The following is a 25,333-nucleotide window of genomic DNA, read 5'->3' on the forward strand; positions in this document are numbered from 1 at the left end:
TAGGGGCAGGATAATTTGAGTTGGAGGTAGGGTTTGAGGTCCTGGGTAAGGGGTTTTAGCACAGGTCTCAGGGGTGCAGGCATCTGTGTCCTCAGGGAACCATCTACAATCCTGCCCCAGGTTCACTATTTTATTGTGACCCTTGGAAAATCACTTCCTCTCTCTAAATTTCAACACCATCTAATGTAACATATGGATTACAGCCCACACTTTGTCCACCCTTCCTCTTGAACAGGGCTGAGTGTCCGAAGAGGTGCTAATAGATACTCTCCATGAGCTATAAAAACTTGTTTCGGTGAAAAAGCTAAGGAATAAGCTTCCATCCCCACTTATTGGAGCCATCAAAATGTCCTCTCTGCTTTCAACCACTACTGAAGCTCCATCTTATTCTTGCCATCATTCAAGGTTGAACATTTAACAGAGAAATTATGAAGCACCAGTCATTTACTTTTGTATTTATTTATTTATCTGTCTGTCTATCATTTATTTATTTGGCTGGATCGGGTCTTAGTTGTGGCATGTGGGATCTTTATCACATTGTGCAGATCTTTCGTTGCAGGGCACTGACTCTCTACTTGGGGTGCTTGACCTCAGTAGTTGCAACAGGTGGGCTTAATTGCTCAGAGACATGTGGAACCAGAGTTTGCCGAGCAGAAATCAAACCCCATCCCCTGCTTTGAGAGGCGATATTCTTACCCACTGGACTGCCCGGGAAGTCCCTCGTTTATTTTTCTAATATTTTACCTGATTTAATCATTCTTGGCCTCATAATACTAAAATAGGCCATGTTAACATTTCTCCAACTCAGGACAGGGAACTGAGGCAAAGAGGGATCCATATGTCTTTCCCAGTACCTGCTTCTCCTAAATGTGATTTGAATCCAGTCCATCAGGCATGGTAACCATGCTTTGCTGAGCTTCTAGATCTCAGTTAAATAGAGATATTTGCACACACAGCCAGTCTGTTGGATGTTTTCAGTGCACATCAAACTGCAGAACTTCCTAAGTCCACCTTGGATTCAGGAGGCCTTGCGAGGCATCTGGTGAGGAAGGGGACCAGAGGATTGAATTATGGATCAATTATTATTAGTTCCTGGGTGGTCCTCTGCCGGCAACATGTCGACAGCTCTCATCATTTCACAGGAAGTCTCATCCAGAAGGAGAGAAGGAACACCCCTAAAATGTCAAGAACATCAAAAAGCAGCTGGTTGAAGAGAGTTTCGTTTTGGCCACATAATAGGGTGCACCCTATAACTGACTCAACTGAAGGTACTGTGGAAATTTTCTCATGAAGTTCATTCAAGAATGAAAATTGTAGTATGTTCAGGGCCTGATATTTAAGAAAAAAAAAAACCAGAAATATAAGCAATGTCCTTTTATTTCATGTGTTCAAATGGAAACTATATCAGTTGGTACTGCTTTAACTATGAAAGGAAAGATGCATTTTAAATTCAACATTGGTACATGCTTAAAAGTGGAAATGGTCTCTAGCTATGGTTTGGACATTAGCTAATGTTTTAACACTAGCTGTGATGTGTTCCCCCCGAAGTCATGTTTCAGGATTTCTTTAAATCATTAGACTTTATTTAAAGCAGGATTACATTGACATAAAAGTTGTATGGATTAGACAGAAAATTCCAATATCATATCACTTCAGTTTCGGCTATCAAATTCTACTCACAGATAACATATCTATGCTACATTTTTTACAATTAGTGAGAAAATATATTTTTAGTAATTCAAAGTCTAACATTGTTAGTTCACCTAACATTCACACTGTGTATTGTTATATTCAGTGATATTTTAAATATGCGCATTTAAATTATAGGACCATACAGAAATCTACACACTAATGTTCACAGTGTATTATTAGTACTTAAATACTAGAAACAACCCAAAGACCATCATGTGATGAATGGATAAATGAAATGTGGTATGTACTCAGAATGGAATACTATCCCGCCATAAAAATGAATTCAGGATTGAAATATGCTATAAAATGGATGGACGATTAATACAAACATTTATTATAGTTAGTGAAATAAGGCAGGCACAGAAAGACAAATATTGCGTGATTCCACTGGGTTAAGGTACACAGAATAGGCTAACTCATGGAAGCTGGAAATGGAAATTACCAAAGTGAGGAGGCAATGGAGAAGGTGGATTATGACTTAAAGGGTACAGAGGTTATATTGGATCTGATGAAAAAGATGTAGATGGTGTTGATAGGTACATTAATTGTGAATATAGAAAAATCAAGATTGCCGCAAGAAATATCAATAACCTCAGATATGCAGATGAGACCACCCTTATGGCAGAAACTGAGAAGAACTAAGAGTCTCTTGAGGAAAGTGAAAGAGGAGAGTGAAAAAGTTGGCTTAAGCTCAACATTCAGAAACTAAGATCATGGCATCGGTCCAGCACTTCCTGGGAAATAGATGGGGAAACAGTGGCTGACTTTATTTTTCTGGGCTCCAAAATCACTGCAGATGGTGATTGCAGCCATGAAATTAAAAGACGCTTACTCCTTGGAAGAAAGTTATGACAACCTAGAGAGCATATTAAACAACAGAGACATTACTTTGTCAACAAGGTCCGTCTAGTCAAGGCTATGGTTTTTTCCAGTAGTAAGTATGGATGTGGTAGTTTGAGTATAAAGAAAGCTGAGCACCAAAGACTTGATGCTTTTGAACTTTGGTTTTGGAGAAGACTTTGAACAGTCTCCTGGACTTGAAGGAGATTCGACCATTCCAACCTAAAAGAGATCAGTCCTGGGTGTTCATTGGAAGGACTGATGTTGAAGCAGAAACTCCAATACTTTGGCCACCTTATGTGAAGAGCCGAGCCACTTGAAAGACCCTGATGCTGGGAAAGATTGAGGGCAGGAGGAAATGGAATGACAGAAGATGAGACAGTTGGATGGCATCACTGACTCAATGGACATGGTTGGGTGGACTCTGGGATTTAGTGATGGACAAGGAGGCCTGGTGTGCTGTGATTCATGGGGTCACAAAGAGTTGGACACGACTGAGCAACTGAACTGAACTGATGGAACTTTGTAATTCTTAAAAATTATGAGAAGAATAAATACAATTTATTTTTGATGACAATGCTGAGTCCCTAGTATATTTCTGTGAGCCCATGGACAGCAGCACACCAGGCTGACCTGTCTTTCACTATCTTCCTGAGTTTGCTCAAATTCCTGACCATTGAGTTGATAATGCTATCCAGACATCTCATCCTCTGTGGCCCCTTCTTTTCCTCCTGCCCTCAGTCTTTCCCAGCATCAGGGGCTTTTTGAGTGAGCCTGTTCTTTACATCAGGCGGCCAAAGTATTGAAGTTTCAGCATCAGTCCTTCCAATGAATATTCATGATTGATTTCCTTTATGATTAACTGGTTTGATCTCCTTGCTGTCCAAGGAACTCACAAGAGTCTCTTCAGCACCACTATTCTAAAGCATTAATTCTTTGGCACTCAGCCTTCTTAACGGTCCAAGTCTCACAAATGTACATGACTACGGAAGCCTAGTGTGATTTTTAGTGCTTCCCTCTGTCAGACCGAGTTTCAAGGCGATCAGGTTCCCCTTAGCCAGAAAGCTTAAGGCTCTCTGACTCATTTCTGAAACGGTCATCTCCTTTGCCTTCCTCCAGCCATGAGAAAGGTTGGCCAACAGATTTCAGCCCACACTTATTAACCACCCGTATCCACACACTCCCCCGATGTGTCCACATTAACAAGGTCTTCCCAATGAGCATCACAAATGTCCTGACAATTCCTCTATGTCCTCCTAGAGCTCCCTGAGGACCAGCCTGAGGAGCTACCCATTTCAACGCTGGAGGAAGAGGCTCTGCCCAACTCCATAGTAAGTGCCTCCGATTCATCTGAGATAAAAGTGTTGCTCCATGACTGTATTTTCTAGCGGAATTCAGATAAAGGTTGAAAATATTCAAGACAGTTCATATAAACAGTTTTTAATTTGATGGATGAATCTCTCCCAGCAGATAACTTATTCAAAAGGATGTTTTTCAAAAATGACAACATAAATTAAAAACTGGAATCGGGAGCAGTTTCCTCAGCAGAAACTATTCCTTCCTGAAATGAAAGTTTTAATTACTGGTGAAAATGAGCTGGAGTGCTCTTCCAGGAGGAGCTCCAGCCTTTCCCACAGGTGTCCTCTATGTGTTCTTTTGGGGCTACGGACTCAACGGCACATTCCCATTTGGTTTTCTGAAAAGAAAAAGAGAACAAAAGCCCTGAATGCACAGTACTCAAGATGCTGACACCCTCACACTGTTTTCTTCTTTCTAATTGCAGGCCTGTGAACAAGCCAGTGAACACGGTAATTATTCAGGGATCATCCCTCTGATGAAAATAATCTAGTTGATGAAGGTGGCAATCTCTTGCCAGCGCTATTTGGAGAGTCGCCCTGACACTGGATTCCTAAAGGGGGTGAAGGCACAGGGTGCAGATAAGAGACTAATCTCCCGGGAAAGAAAATGTCTGTGCTCTATGGTACCTGGAAACCACTACATCATTTAGATGCGTGGGTTTGGGTCCCATGTGTGAGCCCATGCAGTGTGATTCTAAAGCTGTCTGTGTGTGTTTCCTCAGGAGATGTTTCCCTCTTATAAAGCACAAGTCAACTGTGAACTTTCTAAATACTTCTCAACACACTGTGCACTGGCTATAGATTCCCTAATTCTTTCCTCATCTCAGTCATTCCTCAAGTTTGGTTAATATTCATCTTGCTCGAAGGGAGATGGTGCTGAGAAAAATGGACCAAGCTATTGACCTCCTAAGTGGGAAAAGAATAACCTGAGAACCTTGGGGTGGTCCCAGTGTGTCTGCTGTGGACCCCTGACCTGCACTTATCACTCAACCATGGGATCCTCAGTCATGGAGCAAGGGGGTCCCTGCATCTACGTTTATGCCTGGAGGTACTAGAGCTCCAGAGGTCCAGATTGTGCCCATCATTGTAAGATGGGCTCAGTGGTCATGGAACCCAGGGCAAACGTAGGTGGATTATTGCCAACATTGTCACAGTCGTTATTGTGGAAGGCACCTTGGGATTCATATCCTCTTGGTGAGTTCAAAGCTCTGAAAGTTGTGTTCCCTTGTTTAGACAGTACAGGCCACATCTGTTGGTGCTAGTGTCACTGCTTAACCAAGGACAAAAGCAGAGTGTCAACAGAGAGATATTTCATTGTACTGGGTGACATTACCATAAGCCTTACATTGGTTAAACCCTGTAGCACACTTTTAAGGGAAGGTGTCAAATAGATCTCACAGTGGAACTTGACACTCTGCTTGGTGACCTTGACTCTTGCTGTAAACCTCCTGCACACCAGGGTCCAAGAAGGTCAACGTTTACCCCATGCTTTCTCTCCATGATGAACTGTCCGTCTAAATGTATGGCTTCACTGAGTGTGAACAGACACTGACTCAGTGGATGTGGAAATATTATTTGGAAAATGAAGACTAGGAAGAAACATCACATGATAGATTATAGCTATTTGGCAAGGTAGGGTTGAATTCAGTTCTCTTAACAGAGATTGATTATAATGAAGAGCAAAATCTCACAGAAAACTTAGTAAGTGCATCAGCTGAAACTGAATCCTGGGGAGGCAGTGATCTAGGAAGAAATCCAGAAGATAGGTGTGATTTACCAGAAGCTCTAAACAGAAAGGAGGGTCATGGGTCTCTGTCATTGAAAGCTGGCATGCATTGTAATGTTTCACATTTCCCCATTGGTTTGGTTATCACCAGTTACATGCAGCCAATCTCCTTCATTGCCTTCTTGCTTGTCTCCTTGGTTGTACTTCATCCAGCAAAGGGGAGGATTCAAGAGCAGCTCAGTCCATAGTTACCAGCCTCTCTCCTGTACACATTCCACCCCATGTCCCATCCAATAAACACACAAAAAATCTGAGATCTTTGTAAACAGCCTCATCTCTGTCCTCATGGCCTTCTGTTTCCCTCTAGCTCCCCAGGAGCACCTGGTGTTGGAACTGCCCCAGGCCGGGGCTGAGGATCCGCCTCTGCCACCCCTGGAGGTAAGCTCAACTGTCTGTGTCTCACAAAGGCTGCTGCTTCACCTCTTTATGTTTCATTCAGCGAAATACAGTTATAGTCATCTGACAATGTATATTAGCACTTATGCATGCAGTTTGTTGCTGGTGAAATATTGACGTTAAATCTGTTATCAAAACAGAACTGATCCAAAAGGACACTAAAAATAGCATCAATTCCGACTGTAGGTACATTCCTCAGTAGAATTTTTTCCTCCTGGAAACTGAAAGATCTTAAGTGAAAGAGCCCAGCCTTTGCAACAAGGGTCCTCTCTGTTTTCTTTTGGAACGATTGATTTTTTTAAGAGTTTAGGGGGTTAGTTACCCGAGGAAAACAAAAAAATCAGATAACATAAAAGTTACTGCAGAGAACACACGATGCTGCCACCCTCACACTGTTTTCTTCTCTCTAATCACAGGCAGCCGGAGAAGCCAGTGAACGTGGTAAATATTCAGCAACCATACCTCTGCTGAGGAACAGTTTAGCTGATGATTGTGGGGCTCTCTTGCCAGCTAGCTTTGCAGAGTCACCCTGATGCTGGATTCCTAATGAGAGTGAGGGTTGGGGGTTCTGAGAAAAGACTGATCTCACATTAAGAACAATGTCTGTGCTCTATGGTCCCTGGAAACAACCACATCTTTTAGATGATGTGAGTTTGTGTGAATCAGGGTTGGGGGCCCATGTGTAAGCCCCTGTGATGTGATTCTGAAGGTGTGTGTATGTGTGTTTCCTCAGGAGATTTTTCCCCCTTACACGGCACAAGTCAACTGTGAACTTTCTAAACACTTCTCATCACCACTGCCCACTGATTATACATTACCTGATTGTTTCCTCAACTCAGCCATTCCTCAAGTTTCATTAATATTCATTTTCCTCAGATGAAGATGCTGCTGAGAAAAATGGCCCAAGCCCTTGTCGTCCTAAGTGGAAAAACCAAACTGAGAACCTAGGGGGCTTCCAGTATTTCTGGTCTGCAAACCTCACCTGAACTGATCACTCATCCTTGAAATCCTAGTCATGAAACAAGGGGTCCCTGCATCTATGTTTATACCTGGAGGTATTATAAGCTCGAGGTCCAGACCGTGCCCATCATTATAAGGTTGGCACAGTGGTCCCAAAACCAGGGCAAGCAAAGTGGATTAACAGCTACCTTTGGCACAGTCTTTATTGTGAAAGGCACCTCGGGGTTTGCATCCCCTGGTGAACTCACAGATTGTTAGTTTGGCGGCCTTGTGTCGACAATGCTGGTCCTGTCTCTTGGTGCTAGTGTCATGCTTAAACAAGGAATAAAGCAGATTATCATCAGGGAGGTATTTCATTTTACTGGATGATATTACCACAAGCCCTACATTGATTAAACCTGGTAACACACACTCTAGGGAACGTGTCAAATAGATCTCACATTCGATTTCGATAGTTAGCCTCGGACCATGAGTCGTCGTAATCTCCTAAAGCGCTGGATCAGAGACAGTCAGCATTCACCCTTGGTTCCTCTCCATAATGAACTTTCCCATTAAATGTATCGCTTCTCTCATTGTGGACAGCCACTGTCTCAGTGGACATGCAAATATTGTTTGGAAATTGAAGACTGGGAAAAAATATCACATGATTGATAATAGATATTTGTAAAGGCAGGATTGAATTCAGTCCTCTAATAGAGCTTACTTTTAATCAAGAACAAAATCTCATAGAAACTTGGTAATTTCAATAGCTACAACTTTGCATCCTGGGGAGGGAGTGATCTAGGAAGAAATCCTGGGCTGATTTAGCAGATGCTCCAAACAAGCAGGAGGGACGTTCATCTCTGTCATTTAAAGCTGGAATGCATTTTAGTGTTTCTTTTTTCCCCACTGTTTAGGTTATCATTAGATCACTTGTTAAAATGCAGAGGCTCTCTTTCATTTCTTTCCCGTTCCTCTCGTTTGTTCTCCTTCATCCAGCAAAGAGGATGATTCAACAGCAGCTTAGTCCATAGCTACTTACCCCCTCATGCATACACTTCAGCCTTTGTCCCTATCAAAAAAAAAAAAAAAAAAGGCTGAGTGACTGGTGAGTAGCCTCACCAGTGTCCTAAGAGCTACTCTGTCTCTCTAGCTCCCCAGGAAGACCTGGTGGAGGAACTGTGCTTTCTATAACCAGCTGTCCCACTAAACAGATGGCCCCTGTGAGTATGAGCAGCTAGTGGCTCAGTGGGCATGTACACACTATAGAAAATGAATATTGTGAAGAAGCAATAAAGGGGACGAACTAGCATTTTATAATTCTATAATTTGAAAGACTTAAATTCCAAATGGCAATTTAGTTCCTGATCCAGAAAAAATAAAATTACAGTACCTTCACATAAAAAAAAGAAAATATTGATAGAAAAATATTATTCCTAATAGCTATTTATAAATGGTAGGAATTCAGTAATATAAAATCTTGTGTATTTGATTTTCTCTAAGACAAGTAATTAGTGAATTAATAGAATAGCATACTTTACCCAGGATTGATTTCAGTCCTCTAACACAGTTTACTTTAAATCAAGTCCAAAGTTTCATAGAAAATATGATGAACAGAGTAGCAGCAACTGTGGATCTCGGAGGAAGAGTGATCTGGGAAAAATCAGGAGACAGTGGCGATTTAGCAGGAGCTCAAATGATGGGCTGCCGTCTATGGGGTCTCACAGAGTCTGACATGACTGAAGTGACTTAGCAGCAGCAGCAGCAAATGAGCAGGAGGAGTCATGGGTCTCTTTCATTGAACAGTACACCCATTTTAGAGTTTTCCATCTTTTAGATTGAATATTTCATGTTGATTAGATTCCTCTAGCTAGAAAGCCAAAGATGTGTTTTCATTTCCTTCCTCCTCTCCTTTACTTTCCTTCCTCCTCCAAAGAGGATGGAGGAACACAAGTTCAGTCCATGCTTATTAACCTCCCACATCTATACACACCACCCCATGTCCACACGAAGAGAAAAAACCCTGCATGATTCCTCAGCCTCCTCTCGAGCATTCTAACAGCTACTCTGTGTGCCCTAGGTTTCACTGAGGACCTGCCAGTCAACCCAGCTTGTGACAGGACCGAAGAGACTCCATATGTCTCCAAGGAAAGTTCTTTTTTTTTTTTTTTTTTTCCTCTGGTCTGAGATAGAAATACTGTTTCATTTCTTTTTCAGTAGAATTAAGTTATGAGTCTTTGAAGGTGTTTGTTTCAGATAGAGACAGTTCCCTTGGTTGGGATAATGTGGAGTGAGATACTTATTACCAAATCATGATGCCTCAGTCCACAGGATATTAAAATTGTTAGCATCCATTACATCCTGTTGAGTACAGATTTCTCTCTCCTGCAGTCAGATTTCCTCTAAGAAAAGAATTCTGCAGTTTCCAACCCAAACGATCTTGGAAGTTCCATCCTCCAGGCAAAGGTCTTGCCTTTCATCCTGAGTATGTGTGTTCTGATATTGCTGAACTCCACCAGTGTTCCTCATCAGGATCTGTCACTAAATGAACCAAAGAGTGTGCATCTATGTGATCTTATCCTCATAGTGCCTTCTCTTCTGTACTTGCAGGTGGCCCTTTCAGAATGTGAAAATGGTATGTATTCTAGAAGCATTCCCTTTGGGAGAAAAACTTTGTAGATGAGAAAGTTGGGGCTTTCTCTCTGGTTTTAGTGTAGAGGCCAAACTGATTCCAAATTCCCGCTGGCAATGAGTGTAGGGGCCCTAGTGACAGAAAGTAATGTATAAGTCGAGCAATGTGGCTGATTACTGTAGTTCCAGGAGGAACCTGTACTATGGTTAATAGTGTAGGTTTGTGTCCATGGGACTGGGTGTGTGTCTGTGTGTAATGAATAGTGTGATTCTCCATGTGTCTGTGAATTTTCTGTCTTGTGTTTTCCTCGATATTTGTCACCCTAAACATCACTGTTACTGGTGTCAACTTCCCCCCAGAATTTCCCATCACCGTGTACCATTAATGAGTATGTGCATAAAAATTAAACCAAGTATACACATTCACTGTATCCATTGATTTTATACCAAGTGAACATCCGATACCCTGAAAGACAAATCTCATCACTACCCAGGAACATGTTGACCCCAGAGTCTTTTTAATTTTTCTTGAATTTCTTCTTGGCTCTGCTGGGTCTTCATTGCTGCACAGGGTTTTCTCTGCTTGTGGAGAGTGAGGGCATCTCTCTAGTTGTGGTGCATAGGTGTATCACTTTAGCAGCTTCTTTTGCTACAGAGCATGGCTTCTAGGGCTCTTGGGCTTCAGTAGTTTTGGAAGGTGGGCTCAGCACTCGTGGCTCCCGGGCTCTAGAACACGGCTCAGTCCTTGGGGTGCACTGACGGGTTTAGTTTCTCCAAAGCATGTGGAATCTTTCCAGACCAGGGATTGAGCTCGTATCTCCTGCGTTAGCATGTAGATTCTTAAGCACTGAGGCACCAGTGAAGCCCGATACGATTCTTAAAAAACAAAACTGTGTTTTAGTATCCCCCTCCTGGGTCAATCACACCTTCATTTAGTCATAAATTCCATTTCTTACTAGGTCTTATAACATTTTGAGTGGTCATGATTCCTCTGTCATTCAAGCTGTTTGCTATTAGAGCCTCAGAATGAGTCTTTCCCCCTCAACCAAGGCCCCCAGTACTGGGGAGGCTCCTTCCTTCTGCACGGATCCCTGGTGGTACCCACATGCCACACCCAGGTCTAGAGGAATCTGAGAAAGGAGGAACCTAAAAGCATAGATGAAGTTCAGGCCAGCTTTGCCTGTTAATCTTTGAAGTGTCCAGTCAGTCCTGTTAATTCAGTGCACTGTGTTGTTCAGCTTGTCTCTAGAACTTCTCCATCCTGCAACAAGAATGTTATACCCATTAAACAGACACTCCCTCTGTCAACCTCCTCCCAGTTCTTGGAACCACCCTTCTACTCTCTGCTTCTCTGAATTTTCCTTTAGAAACCTGAGGTAAATGGAACTGTGCAGTATTTGTCCTTCATTGACTACCTTATTTCACTCTTAGCAGGATCCTTGAGCTTCATTCACAGTGCTGCGAATGACAAGGTATCCTTCATTTTTAAATGCTGAAAGGCTTCCAGTGTATGTGTACACCCCATTTTGTTTTTTTATTTATCTGCCCGTAGACACTGGGCAGTTTTCTTGGATTTTGTGTACAAGATGGCAATGGATCTGTGATTGTAGATATCTCCTGGACATTCTCATTTTATCTTCTTTGGACATAAACTCAAAAGAGTGATTTCTGAATCTTATGATCAGTCTCTTAATACTATTTTGAGGGACTTCCAAACTGTTCCATAATGGCTATGTCATTTCACATTCTTAGCAACAGGTACAAAAGTTCCAGTTCGCTACTTTATTGCCAAAATCTTTTCTTTTCTTTTCTTTTTAGAATACACAACCTGAAAGGTGATGTCTCTTTTTGACTTGGTTTCCATTTCACTGATACTTCGTGATGTTGAGGACTATTCCTATGTATATTGAGCACTTCTCTGTCTTCTATGAAAACATGTCTATTGAAGCCTTTACCCATTTTTAAAAGTCAGTTGTTTGCCTTTTGTTGTTTTGAAGCCGAGTTGTAGGAGTTGCTATATATTCTGGATATTGGCCCCTTATTCAGATGCAAAGTTTGCAGATACTTCCTTTCATTCCATCAGTAGCCTTTCTGTTGATTGTTGAAGAGACCATCTTTTCTTGATTTGGTCATCTTAGAACCCTGGCGAAGATCATTTGGCCTCACGTGTGTGAATTTATTCAAGATTCCCTCCTTATGATTCCTTGGTCTCTCTGCCTGTTTCGCTGCAGGTAGAACACAGTTTTGACTGCTGTGGCATCCTTACCTGTTTTGAATTCAGGAAGCCTGAAGGCCCCATTGTCGTTCTTTGCTCTCAGGATTGTTTTTGCTCTTTGGGTTTCTCTTCGGTTGCATAAATTTCAGTATTTGGGGATTTTTTCTTTCCATTTCTATAAAAATGACATGAGAGTTTGTGAGTGGTTTCAATATATATGTACATCACTTTTAGGAGTATAGGAAGGTCAACAACACTCAGTATTCCAGTCTATGAATATAGTATGGTATTCTGATTACTTGTCTCGTCTTTCTTTCAAAAGCATTCTGTGGTTTTCAGTCCACAAATCTTTCACATCCTAAGGGGCATTTTCTGTTGCCTTCCTTGGGACCTCCAGAGTCAGGGATGAGAAATATGGGCTCTTGAAGACTGTGAATGTCCCTTCCCTCCCCTCTGTACCTACTCTCTAGTTACTTGTCAAACAGGAACTCTGGGCCATGCCCTTCACCTCTGCCTACAAGTGAGCCCCCTACTGGGGATTTGCTTTGAATCTGAGTGTTCACCTTACTATTTATTGGAATGTTCACAAGCACTCTCCTAGTCCCTGGCCTAGGATCAAGAGCCCCAAGTATCCCTATATATGAATGATCTCATCAGGGCATCAAATTGTCTACAACAGAGAAAAACCTGAAGAGGCAATTAATTACCTTTTCCTCGTCTTTGGAGCTATGAGAGCTGAACTTTCCAACGTAGTAGGCAGTAGTCACGTCTCCCTATCTGTAATTAACATATCGAAACAATAATTAACATATTTTAAAAAAATCACAAAAAACACACATTTGTTGATCACAGTAGCCATATTTCCAGTGTGTCCACAACTGTTGGAATTTCAGCTTTGTAAGCTTGAATGTAAGCGCTATATAGGGCCTGTAGAAGTGTAGTGTTACAATGTGATTCTGTCAGCATCTCTCTCTCATATGAAATTTTGCACTGGGATCGACATCTTGTTGAGAGGCTCTGACTCCACAAACACGGGGGAGGTCTGTGAACCTGGAAGAAAGACCAGGGCAGTGCTGTGTGAGCCAAGCTGAGGAGGAGAAATGGGTGGGTCAACTTGTATAATAACTGTATTATTGCTCCTGGTTGTCTTTCTGCAGACTGCTTCCTGGAAAATATTAGCAACAGTGATGCAGAAGACAACTCAGGTAGGGAACAACTCTCAGGTGGGGTTAACAGGGAGAGGGTTCCAGGACCACTTGAGTTACACTTAACTCTTTGAAGATGAAGCAAGGTGAATATCAACTGAGGAAGTAGAAGGAAATATGTGTAGAATTTTTATTTGTTCTTTTCATATTTTAATGATTTTATAGACCCATGTGATCATGTGCTATATCGTGCTGTGCTTCAAGACATCTCTTTTTATTTGTCCATTTAAAAATCTCCTTTCTGACAAGACTACTCTTTCCTTGCCCTTTCACTGCTAAATGTGAAAGCTTGGCTTCTGGTCAATACCTGCAGGGTTTTATGTACAAGGAACTTTGGCTTTTTGTTTAGATTTTCCTGTGATGACCACATGCTGTGGACACACAATTCTCATGGTCACTTGACACTGGAGACCAAGTTCTGGCAGTGAGTGTCAGGTGGCGGGTGAGACGTGAACCCATCTCCCTCTGCATTTTCAGGACTTGTGGTTTCCCCTCATGTTGGTCCTCACTGTTTGTTCCTTGTATGAAGGGTGCTCTCAGAGTTGGATGAGTCAAAGCTCATGTGCTCTGGTGTCCCTGTCTGGGCTGAGTCTCCTGGAGCTCATCTCCGCACCACACCTCCCCAAGGACGCTGTGTTGCGTGAGAGCAGTCCATGTGCAGCTGCCCCTGGAGACCAGCATATCCACAGATTCTAGAGACTGTGAAGGGGCCGCTGGCTTTCTTTACACATTTGCTCTAGCAGTACTGCTGACCTGGTCTCCTGGGACTGACCAGACCTAGGTCAGAGACTCAGAGCAGCAGGACCCGGGGTGACTGCTCCCCTTAGGACCACTACTCCCTCCAGACCAAAGCTCCAGGTGGTTTTGATCACCGTCTTTGCACACTCCTCAACTCATTTGTTTACCTTTTATTTTTTTGTTTGTTTTGCATTTGAGCTTTGGGATTTTGTGATATATTTTGAGTATGAGTTCCTAATGTGATATATGGTTTGCAATTTTTCTGGAGGTTAACTTTTCATCCTACTGATTGTTGAAGAGACTACCCTTTCCCTATTTTGTTGTCTTAGAACCTTCGTGAATTTCATTTCACATTGAATCCATGAGTTTACTTGTTTCTTTGTTCTTTATTCTGGTATTTAGGGCTATGCATCTATTTCTATGTCAGTATCATACAGCTTTGATTCCAGTAACTTTGTAATGTGTTTTGAAATCAAGAGGTGAGAAACTTTGATCTTTGTTCTCAAGATCATTTTGTCTATCTGGAGTTCTTAGTGGTTCCATGCATATTTTTGGAATTGTTTTTTCTATTTCTATGAAAATGACATTAATATTTTGCTTGGTATTGCAATGAATCTTTACTTAGGTTTAGGCACTGCAGAAATGTCAGTAGTACTAAGCCTCCAGTCTCTGAGCATGGAATGTCATGTCAATTCCTCGTCCTTGAGTCACTCTCTCAGTGTGGTGTGTAGTGTTCAGTGTGCTGGTCGTGTCTCTCTGAAGGCCCTGTGTCCCTCCTTCCCTGATCTCAGAGTCAGTGGTGGAGGGATGGGCTTGTGAGGAGACACAGTGTCTCTCCCTCCCTCCTCACCTCTTCTCTGATGATGTTCAGCACAGGTGCCCTGGGCCCTGTATCCATACCTGTCCCCTCAAGAGGAATACCTGCTGGGAATTCCTCTAAGATCTGGGTGTTGACATTGCTGTTTCAGTGTCCCAAAGGCTCATGAGTACCTGGGATGTGTGCATGAGCCCAGGAAATACCTACAAATGAATAATCAAATCAAGCCAGGTGGATGCTCTGCAGAAACTGTTGGGGTACAATTCACAGGCCTACAAGTCCTGTGCTTATCTAGACTTGAGACCAAAGAAAGATCCCAGAGTTGACAGAGATCTCAAAGGTTTAATAGATGGGGTGATTTCCATGTCTGGAGTAAAAGGATCCTGGAGAGACACCCACTGTGGATAGCAGGGGACCGGCAGAAGACAGCAGCTGCAGCATTCGTCACTCGGGGGGGTTGGAAGTCTACCAGTTACAGTGGGGATGAACAGCAGGTTGGCTCCTTGGTTGAATTGGTTACCATGGAAACCAGTGGAGCATCACATCCCTCTCCTAGCCCCTCAGGCTAAAGACTTTCATGGGGCTGAAGTCTTGTCTTTGTTAATCTGTCAGCAAACAGCCATCCTGAAATGGCCAGAAATTGCAGAGGGAAGAGAGAGGAGAGGGAAAACAACAGAGGGGTGGTAACATCCTATATATAGCCTTGCATGCTCAGTCACTCAGTTTTGTCTGACCCTTTGAGATCCCATGGACCCATATCCCACCAGGCTCCTCTGTCCATGTATTCTCCAGGGAAGAATATTAAAGTGATTCACCATATCCTCCAAAGCCTCTTCTCAACCTAGGGATCCAACCCATGTCTCCTCTATTGGCAGGCAGATTCTTTACTACTGAGCCACCTGGGAAGCCCCACATCCTCCCTTGTAACAAAGTACCCTGGCATTCCAAAAACTGTTCTACCACAATCTATCAGAAGTGTTAGAACAAGTGGTACTGATCTCCAGATTCATTCAATCTTCCCTGGTGACTCAGACAGTAAAGAATTCACCTGCAATGCAGGAGACCTGGGTTTGGAACTTGGGTCAGGAAGATCCCCTAAAGCAGGAAATGACCACCCACTCCAGTGTTCTTGCCTGGAGAAATCCATGACAGAGGGGCCTGGTGGGCTACAGTCCATAGGGTCACACATTGTTGAACATGACTCAGTGACTAAGCACATGCACGTGTATAAGCTTATATAGTGGTTGTTGTGTGTTATAGTGTGGTAGCCACTAGCCAGATATGACTGTTATAATTTGCTTAAAGGCATGTTTTACATGTGTCAAAAACACTTGGAATTTCAGGTTGGTTAGCATGAAGGTGAGAAGTCTAATGGGCCTGTAGAAGTGAGAGGTTGGAATTGACTCTTTCAGCATCTCTATCTTTAGGTTTGCAACTGAGATCAGTGTCTTATTGAAGGTCTCTGACTGCACAGAGCACAGATGACTGCCATCTGCTATCCACGGTGAAGTGTCTTTCTAGAATCCTAGGAAGACGTTCAGGGTGATGCTGTGAGAGCCAGCGGGGCCTCAACTGGAGCAGAAGTGGGTGGGTCGCTCATCTAATCACCTTGTTGCTCCTGGTTGTGTTCCTATGGAATGCGTTGTGGAGAGCATTTGGTGCAGTGATGAGGAAGGGGACACGGGCAGGAAACAATATTCAGTTGGGATCTGATGGGAGAGGCTTCCTGGAACTTTAGGGTTAAATACCCTGCTTGGAGCCTAAGGAAGCTGAACATTAAATTAGGAAGAAGGATCTCTGTGTACAGTTCTGACTTACTATTTTCATATTTTCATGATATGATAGAGAAATTGTGTCCCGGACTTGCATCGTGCTCTGTTTATAAACACCTTTTGTTGCTTTACTCTTCAAAAATTATTTTGCCCATACGAGCTGCTCTTTTCTGCTTTTCCACTAGTATGGAAGCCTGGTCTCTGGTCAGCACATCTCGGGTATTGTGCACTGAAGTCTGTTTTCTATTGCATGTTGAACTCTGATGGCCATATCCTAGTGGGCACAAAACTGTCATTGCCACTTGACACTGGAAACCATGTACTTGTAGCGCATGTGAGGTAGTGTGTGAGATGTGAACTCTGTCCTCCTGAGCTTTCAGGACTTGTGACTTCCCCTCATGTTTGCCTTCACTGTTAATTCCTCATGTAGATGTCGCTCCCAGGGGTGGATGAGTCACAGCACACAGGTCCTAGTGTCCCTCTCTGGGCTCGGTCTCCTGGCGCTCAACTCAGCCTCCGCACCAGCCAAGGCTGATGTGCTTCCATGTGAGAAGTCCACGTCCAGCTGCTCCTAGAGAATGGCTGCAGATTCTAGAGTCTGTGAAGGGGCCACGGGGCTTCTTCACACAGTTGCTTTCACAGCCCTGCTGACCTGCTGTCCTGGGATTGAGCAGTCCCAGGGCAGCAGGTCCTGGGGTCACTTCTGCTCTCATAACCCACTGCTGCATCCAGAGAGTCCTGCCCCTTCTTCCCAGTCCCAGGCCTGCCCCATCCTCTGTCCTCTGTCCTTTCCTTACACCTTCCCAGGTTTCATCCCTCCAGTTTTCCAAGTCTCAGTGCAAACCTGGAAGCTACCAGGTGTTTATGGAGGACCCTTGCCACATCATTCTGGCTAAATGAAATTGGAAGCATTTGCCTCTGTCCTCTCTAAGGGTTTGGGAAACTTAAGGTGTTGCTGTGAACATTAAGCATCTCCCAGAGACCTCAGGTCACCCCAGTCAACGGGAGAGTCTCTGTTGTGTGGAATTTTTGTCCTTCCCTCCCGCGGGGGTCAAAACCCTCTCAGATCCATGCCAAGTCCTCCCTGGGAGGGATGGATTGGTTAATTCAACAATGGGCTGATTGGAGATGTTGGTCATATACCCATGGTCCTTCTTCCAATGTGCCCCTGTTGGAGAACTCTAGGGTTGGTGGAGGTTCAAGGAGGAAGGAAAGGAGCAGGGACAAGAAGAGAGAAATGAGGAAGGAAGAGAGAGGAAATAGTGGGAGAAAGAGGCAAGCGAGGTCATGGGCAGAGATGCACGGAGACAGTGACCACCTGGAGGAGGAACAGGTGGTCACGGCCTCATTTCTGGTCACATGTAGACAAGTTGAGGGTGGCAACAGGATGTTGGAGGTCAGAGACCCACTTTTTCATTGCAGAGGTGAGACTCTGAGGCCCTGGGAGGTCCTTGAGGCAAGTACACCAGGGGTCCCAAAGCCAGGCTGTGAGGAGCACCAGGGTCCCCTGGTCATATCCTGACTCTAAGTCTCCCATTTGCTTTCCCACAGCCTCTGCATACGACGAATACATGGCAGATGATGAGGATTCAGAGACGGTGAGCAAGAATACTGAGGTCGCATACGACTGCTGCCTTGAGACACCAGACGAGTACATGGCAGATGATGAGGATTCAGAGACGGTGAGCAAGAATAGTGAGGTCATTTATTTCTTCTTTCATATCTTTCAAAAATTTTATCTTTCTCTGATCCATAGACTCTTCCTTGTAACCCTTCCCCATCTCCTCTTTCCAACTTTTTGTGATTAACCTTCTGGAGGACTTGGTCTCTTGTAGGCACTTAGGGTTCTGGAAGCTTATATAAAATCTATGAAATCTGTCTGCAGCCCTCTTCCCCCATTTTGTTAGCGTTGCCCTGGCTCCTGACCGCACGTCTACACCCTTGAACCTGGCTTTGTCACCTGCTGAGTGGCCTGAGCAGGAGTTGAGGCTGTAGTCAGTTGAGGCTGTAGTCAGCAGGTCTGGACCCACACAGCTGAAGGAGCCCCATGAAGTCTGCACTGCCCTGAGCTACTCCATATGATTGCTTTCCTGCTCTGGGACCTGCCTGACTGATCTCTTCCTTCCAGATGTCAGACAACTCTCTAATCAGCTCTTTGGAGAACGGCAAAAATGTGCTCAGTGATGACAAAAAAGACCAGGAGGAAGTGTGAACGTGGGGCCCGAGTTGAAAAGGTGAGGCAGACGAGGGCATGTGTCTCCATCATGACCCCAGCTCACTTGGTGCTTCAGAAACATGAGCAAAAACCCTGGGGTCTGCTGCTGAGTGTGACCACACAAGTGGAGACAAGAGGGTGGTAGCAATCTGCACCGATGAGTGGAGGATGCCCTTAGCACGTCTCCCCAGGGCACAGGTCCCGTCCACAGACACCCCCGAGGCTGCTGGGCTGGCTCCTCCGGCAGCTCTTACATTTGCAGGGAGGCTGGGGAACTGTGGGGCCACCGTGTGCAGGAGTCCAGGAGCTGCTGTTGCAGCGTGTTCCTTTTGAAGATCCCCACTGGGGGCTTCCTCATCTCCCTCTGCAGGACCCAGCTCTGCCCTCCAACCCCCCCAAGGCAGCAAGGGGAACCCCTAGTTCATCACCAGCTGCAGAGAGAGGTTCGGGCGGCCCCACCCTCCCCAGTCCTGGGCTCCCGGGAACAGAGTGAAAGAGACACGGGCGCCCAGAGCTCGTGCAGTCAGGGAGTCACCTGGCAGCTCTGCCTCCCTGTGTGTGCTCCGTGGCCCTGAGGGTCCCAGAGAGCCTGGGGGGTGTCTGAGTCTGGGGTCCCTCAGGATCTGGAACCCTGGGGTCCTGGGTCAGCTCAGGTACCTTTTCTCAACCTGAAGTTAGAGGTTGTGTAGATTCTTCTGTGTATGTGTCCAATTCCAACTTAAGAATCACCAGAAAGCAATTCAGTGCCGTGTGCACTTCAGATGGTGGTGCTGGTGGTAAAGAACCCACCTGCCAGTGCAGGAGACACAGGAGCCTCAGGTTCAACTTCTGGGTAGGGAAGATAGACTGGGGAAGGTAATGGCAACCCACTCCAGTATTCTTGCTTGGAGAATCCAGTGACTGAGGAGCCTGGTGGGCTATCATCCATAGGGTTGCACAGACTCGAACATGACTGAAGTGACTGAGCAGCATACTTGGGATGAGTGGCAGGATTGAACTTACTCATGTTCCTTTTATTTATTTTTTTTCCAATTCTGTCCTTAATAACATATCTTGTTTTATTACTGTTTAAAAAGCAGTGTCTTCTCTCAAATTTTAATGTTGTAATATGCTAAACAAATAAAATGCACCTTTATAGTATAACAACATAATAACAATTTAACATCATAAACCTCAGGAGAGTTTGGCTGGGGGTTAGAAATGATTACTCAGGAAAAGAGAGACCCTATGTGTCTGTCCATTTCCAGTGCTCAGGTCTCAGGAGCAGTTGTATTGAGTGTAGGATGGGTGAACAGGTTCTCCTACCCACTGTGTCATCTGATCCCCGCTCCTCCCAGGGCCTAGAGGGAAGGGGGGCCCAAGCTTTTAGTCCTGAATCCGAGTCCCCTGTTCCTCCACCTGAGTCTCACTGTCCAGGGGCCCATCAGTTGAACATCGCTGGCCAGACGCTCAGGTGTACTTGCTCCTGTGGGGTATTTCTAAACGCTTCCCACTCACAGACAACACCCTCAACAGGGAGCAGCAAGCAGACCCAGCGCCCTGGAGATCTGAGCCCCAAAGCCGAGTCTAGATCCTGGGAAGCCTTCTGGGTCCTGCTCACCCTCCCCAGGGAGCCTTCCTCTGTCTGACTCTGCACCTCCCAGGGACTCCATCACCTCTGTTGTCGTTGCAGGCTCTCAGCTGAATCCCTGAAGACCTGGACCCTAGAGGCGGCGGAGCCCACACAGCACCAGGAGCCTCATTTGGATCAGATTAGGGGAGGCCTCACTGCTTCTTTCCTGAGGGCCCTCATTTAGTACAGCTTCAGTTGTTTTGTTGTATAGGTTTTGTATTAGTTTTATCTACAAGTTCTGTATGTATCTGTATGTTCAATGTTTATCGGTAAGGTTTTTCATTAAATTTTTAAAATCTATTTGTTATTTTTACAAAATATTTGCTTGTAAAACACACATGTATAGAATAGCAACCTCAGCAGAGGTAGAACTTAATGAATTGTCGTGAGCCAGTCACCCTAGCCTCTGCTACTAGGGTCACTGCCCCTTTCACTCAACTCAGTCTTCTTTGAGAAAGGAACTGCAGATTTAGTCCTTACATCTGTCCAGGGTCACCAGCTTCCTCTGCTTCCTTTAAATAGTCCCCCTGGCTTGATTTACTGAAGTGTGTCTGGACTGCTCTTTTCGTTAATCTGAACAAACTGTCGACAAGATAGCTGTGCACTTTCCTGGCAGAGGTCTGACTATCAGGACTCTGAAAGCATCAGAATCTAATTCAGGATGCACGCTTGGGGTCTCCGTACCAGTGAATCCATACAAAGTGTGTTTTGAAACAGACAGAAGAGCCACAGCATCAGGCCCTGGCTGCGATTCAAAGACTACAGGCTAGTCATCTGCCCTGGGGCCTCGAGAGAACCCTGCTCCTCTGATGTTGCAAAGGAGGCTGCAGAGACCCACGCTGAGCAGAGCCTGGGGCAGATTCAAGGGTCCTACAGCATCAGTGAGGGGCCTTTCAGACTTGATGTTGATCCCATGCAGCTGCTCACCTGCCCATCCTTTATTTTGTATTTTTTAAATTAATTTTATTGCAAAATAGTTAACTTTATAGAGCTGTGTTAGTTTCTACTGTACAGAAAAATGAATCAGCCATATATATATGTATGTGTGGGTATATATATGTGTGTGTGTGTGTATATATATGTGTGTGTGTGTGTATATATGTATGTGTGTGTGTATATATATGTATGTGTGTGTGTGTATATATATGTGTGTGTGTGTATATATATGTGTGTGTGTTAGCAAAGCTCCGTGAGTTTAGCTCATAGTGTGACTGGGAGAGTGAATCTCATTAATTTCCATTCCTCACTATTCAACCTAATGCCATATGTATGTGTGTGTGTGTGTGTATATGTGTATATATATATCTATGTGTGTGTGTGTATGTGTATATATATATCTATGTGTGTGTGCGTATATATATATATGTGTGTGTATATATATATATGTGTGTGTCTGTATATGTGTGTGTGTGTATATATATCTCTGTGTGTGTGTGTGTGTGTATATATATATATATATAAAAAAATGTGTGTGTATCAATGCCAAAGAATGCTCAAACTACCGCACAATTGCACTCATCTCACACGCTAGTAAAGTAATGCTCAAAATTCTCCAAGCCAGGCTTCATCAATATGTGAACCGTGAACTTCCTGATGTTCAAGCTGGTTTTAGAAAAGGCAGAGGAACCAGAGATCAAATTGTCAACATCCACTGGATCATGGAAAAAGCAAGAGAGTTCCAGAAAAGCATCTATTTCTGCTTTATTGACTATGCCAAAGCCTTTGACTGTGTGGATCACAATAAACTGTGGAAAATTCTGAAAGAGATGGGAATACCAGACCGCCTGATCTGCCTCTTGAGAGATTTGTATGCAGGTCAGGAAGCAACAGTTAGAACTGGACATGGAACAACAGACTGGTTCCAAATAGGAAAAGGAGTTCGTCAAGGCTGTATATTGTCACCCTGTTTATTTCACTTATATGCAGAGTACATCATGAGAAACGCTGGACTGGAAGAAACACAAGCTGGAATCAAGATTGCTGAGAGAAATATCAATCACCTCAGATATGCAGATGACACCACCCTTATGGCAGAAAGTGAAGAGGAACTCAAAAGCCTCTTGATGAAAGTGAAAGTGGAGAGTGAAAAAGTTGGCTTAAAGCTCAACATTCAGAAAACGAAGATCATGGCATCCGGTCCCATCACTTCATGGGAAACAGATGGGGAAATAGTGGAAACAGTGTCAGACTTTATTTCGCTGGGCTCCAAAATAACTACAGATGGTGACTGCAGCCAGGAAATTAAAAGATGCTTACTCCTTGGAGGGAAAGTTATGACCAACCTAGATAGCATATTCAAAAGCAGAGACATTATTTTGCCAACAAAGGTCTGTCTAGTCAAGGCTATGGCTTTTCCTGTGGTCATGTATGGATGTGAGAGTTGGACTGTGAAGAAGGCTGAGCGCCGAAGAATTGATGCTTTTGAACTGTGGTGTTGGAGAAGACTCTTGAGAGTCCCTTGGACTGCAAGGAGATCCAACCAGTCCATTCTGAAGGAGATCAGCCCTGGGATTTCTTTGGAAGGAATGATGCCAAAGCTGAAACTCCAGTCCTTTGGCCACCTCATGCGAAGAGTTGACTCATTGGAAAAGACTGATGCTGGGAGGGATTGGGGGCAGGAGGAGAAGGGGACAACAGAGGATGAGATGGCTGAATGGCATCACTGACTCGACGGATGTGAGTCTGAGTGAACTCTGGGAGTTGGTGATGGACAGGGAGGCCTGGCGTGCTGCGATTCATGGGGTCGCAAAGAGTCGGACACGACTGAGCAACTGATCTGATCTGATATATATGTCTCTGTGTGTGTATATACATCTGTGTGTGTGTATATATATGTACATACATGCATATATGTGTATATACACACACAGACACACACACATCCCCTCTCTTTTGGATTTCCTTCCCATTCAGGTTGCCACAGAGCATTAAGGAGAGTTCCCTGTGCTATTCAGTAGGTTATCATTAGTTATTTATTTTCTACGTAGTTCTATATATATGTCAATCGCAGTCTTCCAACTTACCCTATTGCCCCTTTCCCCCTCAGTGTCCAAATGTTTGTTCTCTATGTCTGTGTCTCTATTCCTGCCATGAAAGTGGGTTCATCTCTACCATTTTTCTAGATTCCACGTATATGCATGAATATACAAAATTTGTTTTTCTTTTCCTGACTTACTTCACTCGGTTTGACAGTCTCCAGGTCCCATCCTTTAAAAGATACTTATGAACCACCTCTCAGGCACTGCTTTTTGCTAGACTTGCTACTGAAGATACCAAGCAACTCTGAGACTGGAGATGCGACAACTACATATTTGTAAGGAAATCGTTTAAATATGGAAGGGACATATGTTTTTAAATTCACTAATTTAATGATAAAGGAAATTAACTGCACTTCTTTAGCAATAGACAACACCTACAGATGACTAGACACAAACTCCAAGCTTTTGCTTACCCGAGACCCATGCCAGGATGTCAAGGGCACGTTGGTTAGCAGTGGAGTGAGAACGCTTGATATTTCGCTCAAGACTGGGCAGGGGCCACTGAAGAGTGTGACTCCCTGGGCTGCAGACACTGGGGGATTGTCTCTGTCTTGTGGGCTTTTCCTCCATGAACATCAGCAGGCATCTGAGGGGAAGCTTGTCGCGGGGTGGGGTGGTGTTCCTGGGAAAGGTTTACCTGTATGGCCACCCAGGGGATGCAAATGGTGGGCATTGCTGGAACTCTCCACGAATCCATCTCCTCCCTCTCCTCCACGGAAAGCTTTTGTCTACATGGAAAAGGAATATATATGTCCACATATATTTCCCCCTGAAGTCACGGTAGAAATCTGTAGCACCTGGGCTATGAGAACAGGGAAATTCTACTGCTGGAGGAGGAGCAGGAAGGCATCTTAGGATCAAAGGTAGACCTGCAGGAGGGACAGAAAACCTTGTGACACCTTCGTCCCAAAGCCTAGGTTGACGGGGCTGCCTACAGTCCACAGCTAATCAGAACGTCAGCCAAGACCCAGTGTGACTCCACCACACACTGACAAGCACAGGTACCCGGGGCAGAGCTGCCCTAGGCAGGTTTTCTTGAGCGACAGCACAATGGGAGCCCCAGAGACAAGCAGAGAAAAGATGTTCAAAGATAGAAACACCGGCAATTATCTCACCACAACATGAGGTGTGGCTAGAGTAGTCTGACATCTGTGCAGTGAGAGTTACCCCAGCACAGAAAAACTATGAGCTCAGTCCAAATCCTGAGGCGATGAACACAAATCCCCACACTGAAGGCCTGTCAGAAGGAAAGGAGGACTTCCTTCAAGCAAAAATGGTATTTACCTTGGTACCAGCTTCTTTGGGCTTGCCAGGTGGCTCAGTGGTACAGAATCAGACTGGCAATGCAGGAGACACAGGTTCAATCCCTTGGTAGGAAGATCCCCAGGAGGAGGGCATGGCGACCCACTCCAGTATTATTGCCTGGGAAATCCAAAGGACAGAGGAGCCTAGCGGGCTACAGTCCACAGGGTTGCAAAGAATCAGACACAACTGAGCACACACACATCAGCTGTCTTATTCGACATGTCATTATATATACACACAAACACACACACATGTGTTAGCCTTTTCTCTGGTACACTTTTTCATACTTAATGCCATGTTTCCTATGAAATAGATTGCTACTTGTCTCTTATTAAGACCTTAGATGCTAGAACATCTTAAAGCTTAAGGATAATAGAATTTCTTTGACTTTTTCCCTAGAATATTTAAATAATAAATTCATAAGTGGAAATAGTTCTGACTTTAAATGAAGTTCTATATATAATGTATGGTAAGCAGGCTTTTTCTTTGTTCAAATGTAACATTGCTTTTTAAAAGTATCAAACACTTTTATTTAGTATTAAATTAGCCTTAAATTGTACAATAAGGTCTTTCTCACTAATTTACATGATGATACTTGTTGAATTTTAGATAACATAAAACCAGTTCTTAAAATTACATTAAAGTAAATTTTAAAAAGACAGTGTTGTATGAGTTTAATATGGTCGAATATTCATAGGAGGGGCTTCCCAGGTGGTGCTAGTGGTCAAGAATCTGCTTGCCAATCCAGGAGACTCCAGTTTCTATCCTTGGGTC

The 25,333-nt window shown here is 44.1% G+C and overlaps 1 protein-coding gene across 4 annotated transcripts; it reads left to right on the forward strand.

Annotated features, from left to right (window-relative positions):
• The first annotated feature begins 982 nt into the window (after positions 1-982).
• Positions 983-20,516, forward strand: LOC112585106. Of its 4 annotated transcripts, none has more exons than XM_044943105.2 (11): positions 983-1,268; positions 3,793-3,863; positions 4,316-4,340; positions 5,984-6,054; positions 6,489-6,513; positions 9,092-9,159; positions 9,622-9,646; positions 13,015-13,062; positions 17,941-17,987; positions 18,518-18,623; positions 20,277-20,516. In XM_044943105.2, exons 1-10 carry the CDS (start codon positions 1,181-1,183, stop codon positions 18,599-18,601), a joined length of 552 nt encoding a protein of 183 aa, XP_044799040.2. In that variant the 5' UTR covers positions 983-1,180; the 3' UTR covers positions 18,602-18,623; positions 20,277-20,516. The 4 variants fall into 4 exon arrangements, with proteins under 4 accessions (XP_044799040.2, XP_044799039.2, XP_044799037.2 ...); XM_044943101.2 differs by having other exon boundaries at positions 1,000-1,268; positions 17,941-18,071; XM_044943104.2 differs by lacking the exon at positions 18,518-18,623 and having other exon boundaries at positions 988-1,268; positions 17,941-18,071.
• Positions 20,517-25,333: the final 4,817 nt, after the last annotated feature.

Source organism: Bubalus bubalis, chromosome 5 (genome assembly GCF_019923935.1).
Source record: "Bubalus bubalis isolate 160015118507 breed Murrah chromosome 5, NDDB_SH_1, whole genome shotgun sequence".
NCBI lineage: Eukaryota > Metazoa > Chordata > Mammalia > Artiodactyla > Bovidae > Bubalus > Bubalus bubalis.